This window comes from Hypomesus nipponensis, chromosome 23, assembly GCF_054491055.1.
Source record: "Hypomesus nipponensis isolate SF chromosome 23, ASM5449105v1, whole genome shotgun sequence".
NCBI classification, from domain to species: domain Eukaryota; kingdom Metazoa; phylum Chordata; class Actinopteri; order Osmeriformes; family Osmeridae; genus Hypomesus; species Hypomesus nipponensis.
In genome coordinates, this window is record NC_140383.1 from 21,993,795 (window position 1) to 22,004,556 (window position 10,762).

General features: G+C 42.7%; 1 protein-coding gene across 1 annotated transcript; it reads left to right on the forward strand.

The window, feature by feature from the left end:
* The first annotated feature begins 4,236 nt into the window (after window positions 1-4,236).
* On the forward strand, window positions 4,237-5,178 carry LOC146234906 (olfactory receptor 1500-like). The gene has a single exon (XM_084688615.1). It carries the CDS (start codon window positions 4,237-4,239, stop codon window positions 5,176-5,178), a length of 942 nt encoding a protein of 313 aa, XP_084544741.1.
* The last annotated feature ends 5,584 nt before the right edge of the window (window positions 5,179-10,762 follow it).

Here is a 10,762-nt window from a genome sequence, read left to right on the forward strand (position 1 = left end):
CATAAGCAGCTATACTGTGTTCTTACAGTTATTTTTTGGGAGGTGATTGTTATATCTGTTTTACAGACACCACCATGACCTTTTGAGTGTGTGAGCACTGTTAGATTGTGATGTTTTTTTTTATGATGTTACTTAGAATCCCTCATTGTCTTTCTTTAATAAAGAGTTGAGGATGACATGTTATGGAGAGAGGACTTCATTGATGCAGTCGCCAGCAATGTCAATGATGTTACAAGTCTCAAACTTTCTCTCTTTTTCTATAGGTTTTCTTAACAGACTTATAACAGTGTAAAAACGATGTTTGGTTTAGTAACTGGCCTGTTATAATGGTGCCTCGTGTACCTACATATACAATCTATGATAAAAAATACTGGCCTTGTGTCTGGCCAGGTGTTCGGTCGATTTACCCCACCTTGTCAGATTTTCCTACCGTAGCGCTAAACTAACTGTAACCCTGACCTTCGAGTGCTTATGTGCCATAAGTCCTGGTAGGACAATCTGACAGGTGGGTTCAACTGTCAGGACACCTGCACCCTGCTACAGACTCACACACTCTACCTTCTGCAAGCCTCCATGCTGACACCTATCTGAACTGCTCTGTCTATGAGTTCACTAATCAGATTTAACGTACAAAAAAAGCTACATTCCACAATCCTGTCCATAATAATTGAAATATGAAGCGATTAGTCAGAAACTGTATAAAAAGAGAATGAAATTGTTAAAGAAAACACAAGAAGTAATGTGGTGATGTAGTGCGAACAGATTGTAATCACGATAGTGACAATAGTAGTGTAATGTCAATGATGTTACAAAGACTCGACTTTAAAGTCGAGTCGAGAGAATTCTCTCTCTTTCTGTATGTTTTCTTATAACAGACTTTTAACAGTGTGAAAATGATGTTTGGTGAAGAAACAGGGGGCTTTTATAATGGTGCCTCGTGGACTAGGATAAAATAATACATGGCCCTGTTTATCAGAAGGCCAGACTTTCTGTCGATTTACCCTACCTTGTCGGATTTTCCTACCGCGCTAATCTAACCATTTGACGAATGCATTTTCATTTGATCAAAGAGTCGAAAAAAACCTTGTCAATATGAAATGCAATGCAAAAGAGCGTTCATTCAAATTTGTATTCAGAATAATACAAACAGAATTGCGGATTGCATTGTCATTTGCACATTGAATTTTCATTTGACAACTGCTTTGCCAAACTTCCACAACACTAGCCTAGTCTACTATGAGTGAATGAACGAACGAAAAAATATTAAACCTGAAGGAATGTAGGAATTAGGTTTAACTAAAACAAGGAATTTGATGTATAATTGCGTGAAATATATGATGAAAATTGGCTAGCAATTTCGCCAAGCAAATACCAAGAAATACGTTGCCGCATTTTGTCTTTCAACTACAGTTGCAAAATTCGTGATGAGACAGAGCTTGAATAGCTTCGGCGAATTTTATAGTTCAAAATCGCTGTCAATCAAAAGGAGATGCAGTCTTTCTACAGACCCTCCAATCATCACGCGGAAACCCAGCGGCCAGGGCAGCCCACTCCTCTATTCACCCCCAGAGACGATGAGCGTCCAGGGTGGGACATAATCGCAGCTTTTATCCAATGACCGTATAGTTTCGAAGCACTGACAACATCTCTTCACAGCAGCCCCATTGAAGTCTATGGAAGCTGAGCTTCAACAGGGAAATGCACTGTGGCGCTACGGGAATGTATGAGACGGAAATCAGTCGACCTGCTAATATATGTAGCTGATTCTGAACCAACTCGTCTTCGATATGAATGTGTTTAAAATGTTCGGTGGCCCTGAAGTGCAAAACACAACATAATTATGTCACACCTGTATCAAATGAATGGGTCGTTATCAAGCTCTGTGGAAGCCGGGTAATGACCATTCATTTGAATCAGGTGTGCTGGAGCAGGGAAACATCTAAAACATGCAGGACAGCGGCCCTCGAGGACCAGGATTGGCCACCCCTGGTTTAGGTGGTATTTGAGACTGGAAGAACTCCTACAGTAAACTAATTCCGCAAAGCACAAGGTGCAAACAACCTTAGTCTTGTTGAGGTTTCCATTGGGAAGCTTCTTAAAAATACGTTTTCCCTGAAGCAAACCAGGCGGCTTCATAGCTGCATCCATGTTAGTATGTCACGTTTGATGTGATAATTTCATACACAAGGCATACACACAGGTTCGAAGACTCGCTCTCGCCCCCTACAGTGCAATTTGGCTAGGTAAACATCTGCACTAAAATATCAAGGTGAAAGTCATCATAGCTTGCGGAGTATAGACCCAGCTCCCAACCCAACTTTGTAAATAGATCAACGGCAATATTTTTTTTATCGCCCGATAAGAGTCTCACGTCAACGCAGGACGTTAACGCCGATAGCGGCCCATCACTAGTTCATTTTTATTTTTATTCAGTCAGCTCAGGGGGGCCACACGGGGGGCCAGGGACATTTTTAAAGGGGCACTGGCCCCTGTAGACCCCGTGTAGAACCGCCCCTGATAAATGATGTTATCATGTATTCCATGCAGTCAGGGCATTTCCTCCTCCTGCACCCATAGTGGACAATGTGATGTTGAGACACTGCTGAATTTTGAGTAAATGTGAAATGGATGTGGCTCCAGAGGGTGTGATGGTAAGGCCACACCTAAGGCTTGTGCCAATATAACTGGGTGTGAGCTTGTAGGGTCACATCCATACTTGAGGTGCACGCCGGCATTATTGTTTGTCATGTAAGTTTGAGTCTTTAACGTGTCTTAAAAATGTTGTATGTTGGTCATCAAATGCATGCAAGACTTAAGTAAATGTGATATACTGGTGCGTAGGGTTTATTTGTAGCCGGGTCTGATTGCAGCGAGTGTTGGGAAGCTGATGGTGTTGTCTCATCTGCTTTCTGTGTTTTGGGTATGTGTTTGCCTTTAATTATGTATGGTTGCTATATGTGCTGTATTGCTGCCCTGTCTTATTTCATATTGTTTGTTTCCTAGATGTGGTCTATGTCACTGTTTCCTTGAGCGGTTAAACGCTGTTGTTATATACCCGATCCACTACTGAGCCTTATAATAAAAGCTATATTTTTGTATTAATTCTCAGTGCCTCTTTAGTGAGGGACACCTGGGTGTACTGGGCATTACATTAAGATTTTAGTTGGATTTTACAAGGTGTTTGTGGAACAATTATCAATCAGTACAAGCGCAAATAACACTGCTGGATTTAATCTTCAAGATAATGACGATGTGGAGTGAAAGAAACGTGTGAGAGGAAAACAAAGTGTATAAATATTATGAGTAATTGTTCTTACCACATTTACTTTCTGCATGACTACAGTACGGTCATCTGTGTCGCCAATTCCCACAGTCTCCAAAATGTGGGTGGGTTACAGTTTGTGTGGAGGGCCGCACATTCTCCCTTCAAGTTAGTTTTTTATGAATCACAACCTTTGCGTGTGAAGTGGCGTACGTACACTCCGGGAGGTTTAGTTCTCCCGTCAGCCATCTTGTGGCATGGTAGCCATTCGCAGAGAGAAACGTACAGCCCCTCTACAACACGTCCTCTCGTGATGCCAAAATATGAATATATATTTATAGATAGATAGATATAGTACACCAAATAACCTCTTGACTCCAAGAGAGGAGTCTTAATACACACAAACTCATCCTTTCTGTTATACAGAAACATCTGGAATCGGACATGATTATGCTGTTTTTGTATTCATGACTACTCCCGATCTCTAAAAGAACAACTTGGTAACTTACAGGAGCTTACACATTACAAACAGGCCTATACATCTCTTGAACTCATTAGAGTTCTAAAGGTTTACAGTATGACCACTTTTAGCAACACCCCTCCTCCCTTCACTCCCTTCTAATCCAAACGGTGTCAAGGGCCTGAATTCCCTGTCCTTCCACATGGTATGAGGTCATCGTGCTAGAGGACATAAGATACTGCTACATGTAGGGTGCATGGGTGAGTCTTAAGATATCTCATCGATGGTGTATCCCAACACGAGGTAATGTACATGTATGTGCTGAATTTATTTCTCATGTACCATTGTAGTCATTGCACTGTTAAACTGTATTTTTGTCTACTAATATTTTACATATTGTGTAACCTTCTTACTTCTGCTAGCTGGTATACTATGATCAGTCTGTCTGTAAGTAGCACAGTGATTGAATTAGAAAATAAAATGCTTTTGTAACCCTTTTATTTTCTTCACAGATATGACCTTTAGTGACAATGCATCAACAGTGACATGGTTTACTCTTTCTGGGTTTGATGAGATGATGGAACACAGAGCCATGTTCTTCTCTCTTACTTTACTGTGTTACTGTGCGATTATTCTAGTAAACGTTGCTCTCATTTTGACAATAGTCCTGGATGAAAACCTCCATGAGCCCATGTACATCTTCCTGTGTAATTTGTGTATCAGTGGACTTTTTGGCACAACAGGATTCTATCCCAAGTTCCTTCTAGATCTACTGTCTCATTTGCAGGTTATCTCTTATGCAGGATGTTTAATCCAAACTTTTGTCATTTATTCTTCTGCCTGTGGAGACTTTGTAATTCTAGCAGTGATGGCTTATGACAGGTATGTGGCAATCTGTAGACCACTGGTTTATCACTCTGTTATGACCAGGCAGAGGGTTGCTTGGTTAGTGTCTTATCCTTGGCTCTCTACATTCTGTTTAATGACTGTTCTCACTATTTTAACAAGTAAACTGAGGTTATGTGGATCACACATAGAGAAGCTCTATTGTGCAAACTGGTCTATTGTTAAACTCTCTTGCACTTCAACCACAGTAAACAACATATCAGGTTATATTGGCATTCTGTTCTATACTGGGCATATAACATTCATTGTGTGTTCCTATGTACATCTTATCAGGTCATGTTTGAAGTCTATTGAGGACAGGGGAAAGTTTATGCAGACCTGCATGCCACATTTACTGTCATTAATTAATGTAGCAGTTGCTCTGTTGTTTGAGGTTTTCTACAGTAGATATGGTTCAACAGATGTGTCACAAAACGTTCAGAACTTTATGGCTGTACAATTTTTAGTTTATCCTCCAATTTTAAACCCACTTATTTATGGTCTTAAATTGAGGCGGATTAGAAAACGAATTTTCTGCACAACAAGTAAAAGAAAGAAATCTTTAAAGTAAATACAACAATTGTAGGTTTTGGTGAGAGTAGTAATTTACTTTGTGATAATACTTGCAAATGTTGCTCTCATTTTGACGATAGTCTTGGATGAAAACCTCCTTGAGCCCTTGTACATCTTCCTGTGTAACTTGTGCATCAGTTGGTACTGCAGGATTCTACCCCAAGTTCCTACTAGATACTGTCTCATCGTCAGGTCATTTCTTGTTCAGGATGTTTCATTCTAGCCATTGGAATATATTCTTCAGCATGTGGAGACTTTTTAATTCTCTCAGTGATGTCTTATGACAGGTATGTGGCAATCTGTAGACCACTGGAGTATCACTCTGTTATGACTAAACAGAGGGTCACTCAGATAGCCTTTTATCCATTCAATTTTATCAATTTCTCTTTCTTCACTGTCTCTTTTAGAATGACCAGTACCCTGAAGCTATGTTGAGCATTTATAGAAAGACTACACTGATCATAATGGTCAATAGTTTAGCTTTATTCCACTTCAACCATCCCAAATGATATAATTGTATATATTATGATACTATAATATTTATTATACTATAATATTAATAAACTGTTTATTTTTGACATTTTATTTTCATTCTGTATTCATATAGCTATCTGATCCAATCATGTCTTGAGTCTGGAGTAGATATGGTTCAACAGATGTTTCACAAAACTTTCAGAATGTTATGGCAATAACATTTTTTGTAATTCCTCCAATTCTAAACCCACTTATTTATGGTCTTAAACTGAAGCAGATTAGAAACCAAGTTTGGAACTTATGTATGATAAGTACAAGAAAGAAAATGTAGATAACCATAGTTGGTTTTAGGGAGAAAAGTAATTCACAAAGTAGTTGACTAAAAAGTCTGGTAGATAAGTACCTGTTTATTTCTTGTAGTTCTGAGCAATTATTACATCTAATTCAAGATAAATATGAAGTAATGATGCTGTTGAAAATGGGGGGGGGGGGGAGTATATTTTTAAGTCAAATGACCCATTAAACCTAATGTAATGCTAACATTTACTTAGTTCTGACTGTACAGTACCGTAGGTGATTCTACAGATGTAATGTATTACAGCTTTCAAAATATCCCCCCTTCACACTAAGTCCAAACAAGTATGAAAGGATCTGAATTCAATGTTCATCCAGATGGCGAGAGTTAATTATTTGGTTTAGGTTTATTGATCCTCAAAGAAGATGTCTTCTAAATCTACCATTCAACTGCAGGCCAAGTCTGTGTTCACTGGGTACATGGATATGTTACCTTACTACACCATTTACTATACGCAGCTATACTGTGTTCTTACAGTAACTTTTAAGGAGGTTTTTGTTCGTATTTTCTATACCTTTATTTGTTTTACAGATACCATCATGACCTTTTGAGTGTGTGAGTGATGTTAGATTGTGATTTTTCTTAATGATGTTACTTAAAATCCTTCATTGTCTTTCTTGAATAAAGAGTTGAGAACGACATGTAATGGAGAGAAGACTTTTAACAGTGTGAAAACAGTGAGTTTGGTGATGGAACAGGGGCCTGTTCAGGGGCGACATGGTGACCGGGGGGGCCACTGCCACCATTGGTCAGAGAGTTTTTTTTTTTTTACGCTCTCCGATGGCCATGCCCCCATCAACAGCACAAGTCGCAAACCAACGTACCTGCATTCTGACAGCGCTTCAATGGAGACGAGCAGCTAACCACTGGGTACTGTTAGAAAACTGCTGCTCTTAGTGATGCAGTGTGTGAGTTTTAAAATAGCAGTTTTTGACCCCAAATGAAAGACTTGCCAAAGCAGGCCCCCCCAGAAATTATGTCCTGGCTACGCCCCTGGGCCTGTTATGATGGTGCCTCATGGACCTACATATCCAAACTATGATGAAAAATACTGGCGGTGCTTATCAGAAGGCCTGTCTGTAGAATATGAATATATATATATATATATATATATATATATATATATATATATATAGAGAGAGAGAGAGAGAGAGAGAGAGAGAGAGAGAGAGAGAGAGAGAGAGAGAGAGAGAGAAGAGAGAGAGAGAGAGAGAGAGAGAGAGAGAGAGAGAGAAAGACAGAGAGAGAGACAGAGAAGACAGAGAGAGAGAGAGACAGAGAGACAGAGAAGAGAGAGAGACAGAGAAGAGAGAGAGACAGAGAGAGAGAGAAAGAGACAGAGAGAGAGAGAGAGAGAGAGAGAGAGAGAAAGACAGAGAAGAGAGAGAGAGAGAGAGAAAGACAGAGAAGACAGAGAGAAAGAGAGAGAGAGAGAAAGACAGAGAAGACAGAGAGAAAGAGAGAGAGAGAAAGACAGAGAAGACAGAGAGAGAGAGAGAGAAAGAGAGAGAGAGAGAGAGAGAGAGAGAGAGAGAGAGAGAGAGAGAGAAAGACAGAGAAGACAGAGAGAAAGAGAGAGAGAGAGAGAAAGACAGAGAAGACAGAGAGAGAGAGAGAGAAAGACAGAGAAGACAGAGAGAAAGAGAGAGAGAGAGAGAAAGACAGAGAAGACAGAGAGAAAGAGAGAGAGAGAGAGAGAGAGAGAGAGAGAGCGAGAGAGAGAGAGAGAGAGAGAGAGAGCGAGAGAGAGCGAGAGAGAGCGAGAGACACACAAAAACTCATCCTTTCTGTTATGCAGAAAAAATCTGGGATTGGACATGATTATGCTTGTGAGCGGTCTGTGAAGGGTGAACAGCACCACCTGCTGTTTTCATGTACCTGACTACTCCCAGTCTCTAGAAGAACAACTTGGTAACATACAGTAGCTTCTGTTCACATACAGCCATCATCATCATCATCATAACGTAGGATTCCTTCTCACCGACGCTGCAGTGTTAGGCTGCCGCCTAAGCAACACACGCCTGCCTCCTTAACTACGTTGTCAAAAAGCGATATCGGCCTTGTTACTCTGTCCTGTTTTCTCCCTTTCATTCCAAATCGTGACCAACGCCAGTCTCCCTTTACTGCAAAACGCATACAATAGTTTTTTTTTTTTTTTAAACCTTTTGCCCCCCCCTATGAAAGTCGCACCTGACTATAAGTCGCAGGACCAGACAAACTATGAAAGAAGTGTGACTAGTAGTCGGAAACTACAGTAGGCAGTAGCAGACTGGCCATCGGGAGCACCGGGAGATTTCCCTGTGGGCCGAAACCCTTCTGGGCTGGAGAGCCGCTTGACTTATAATTTTACTACTAACTACTAACTACTAATAAAAATGTCGGCAGAAGATTGAGCAACGGGGTTGTCCCCCCTTTCCCCCAGGCCGGTTGGTCTATTCCAAATTAACGTCTATGCAGCCCTTAGCCCCGCCCCCTTTGTCTCGCTTAAGGCTGAAATATACTACTCAGTTTTCACGGAGACGGACACAGGGAATGCCCTCTCCGATGTGCCCTCTCCGAACCCCTAGGATCGGAGCTTTACGTGCACTTCCTGATTTTCCTGACTATCTGTCCGCTAGTCTTTAATTTTACGGATACCCCTTGGCTGCGATTGGTTCCCAATTGGTTCCACACACAAAGACGTCATGTGGCAGGCCAGTCTAACATTCAAAGAACGTTTCTGGCTGTGAATTGTTTTCAGCACCCACAGCCTTCGGAGTAGGCCTACTTCAACGAATCCGTCCAACTCCGTTTGTCTGTCTGTCCGTAACTGAGTTGTAGTATAATTCGGCCTTTACACACGACGAACGATGGAAAACCAGGCTAAGAAACATAAGTGTGGGGTTGAAAAGTTAAGAGACAAAAATACATCACCTTCACTAGACAAGGTTTTACCATTTTTTTTTTGTTGTTTTTTTTAAATGTTTATTTTACATAAAGCTGCTTGTGCTCGCATTAGCTGACTTTGTGGAGGAGCTGGACATGCTCCTCAGCATCCTCCAAGATGATGGAAGACCGCTGATCCTCCTTGGGGACATCCACGTCGAAGCAAGGCAGGCTGTCGACTTCAGGCTTGTCTCTTCTGACTTCCTTTGACCTGACGCTACTGAACACACCGGCAACCAACACCGCAGGCAAACAGCTAGACCTCATCCTGACACGTAATTGTATCACTGACTTAACTTCTGTAACCCCACAACACATTTCTGATCACTCCTTTATCCATGTCTCTGTCTTTCTCCCTTCAACTCCTCCTACCTCGCCTCGTAACTTTTCGACACAACCTCCGCTCCCTATCCCCCTCCCATTTCTCCTCCATTGTATCATCCTCCCTCATATTAAGTTCACGTCCCACCCCAATGACAATGCCACCAACACCCTGTTAACCACATTGACTGCATCACTTGACACTATGTCCCCTGTCAACCAGGCCTGCACAAACTTCTCCCTCCTGCCTGTGGCTCATGGATGTTTTTCGTGAAGAACGGTTCGTCCTTCGGGCAGCTGAGAGGAGATGGCGCGAGTCCAAAGACGGTCCTTCCTGCAGAACTACAAACCAGTATCACTGCTACTATTCTTTTCAAAAACAATTGAACGCACTGTATATAACCAACTGTCAAGCTTTCTCTCTCAGAACAACCTGCTTGACCCCAACCAATCGAAGTGGCTTCAAGGCCACTCCACAGAAACTGCCCTCCTGTCTGTCACCACTACCCTCCAGTCTGCCAGAGCGGCTTCAAGGTCATCCGTCATCATTCTGCTGGACCTTTCTGCAGCGTTACTGATACGGTTAACCATCAGATCCTGCCCGCCAGACTTTCTGAAATGGGCATTACTGGCACTTCACTTCAGTGGATCTCATCCTACCTGTCGGGAAGATCCTACCAGGTCTCCTGGGGAGGCAAAGTGTCATGACCCGCCACCTCTCCACTGGTGTCCCACAGGGCTCCATCCTTGGACCCCTCCTCTTCTCCCTCTACACCACCTCGCTTGGAACAATCATCACCTCCCATTGCTTCTCTTACCACTGCTATGCTGACGACACGCAGCTGTACCTGTCGTTCCCACCGACTGGTCCGGGGATCTCAGCTAGGATTGAGGCCTGCCTCACAGACATCCCGCCTGGATGACCGAGCACCACCTCCAGCTGAACCTCGCCAAAACAGAACTTCTTATCATCCCGGCCAATCCCTCCATCTCCCACGATCTGTCAATCACCCTGGGATCTGCGTTGGTGACCCCTTCATCCTCTGCCAGGAACCTCAAAGTTACCATGGATGACGAGCTCTCCCTCACGGCCCACATTGATGCAGTCTCCCGGTCATGTAGATTCACCCGTTACAACATCCAGAAGATCAGGAGATACCTGTCTGAGCATTCCACCCAGCTACCAGTCCAAGCACTTGTTCTCTCAAAGTTGGACTATTGCAACTTGCTCCTCGCTGGTCTCCCAGCATGCGAAACCCGTCCTCTCCAGAGGATTCAAAACGCAGCAGCCTGCCTGGTCTTCAATCTACCCAGACGCTCCCATGTTAACCCACTCCTCATCTCTCTCCACTGGCTACCCATCACGGCCCATATCTAATTCAAGACCCTGGTACTGACCTTCCGAGCAGTGAATGGGACTGCACCCGACTACATCAAATCTCTCCTCCAGCCTTACACCCCCACCCACCACCTACGGTCTTCTTCTGACAACAGGTACACTCGTCTG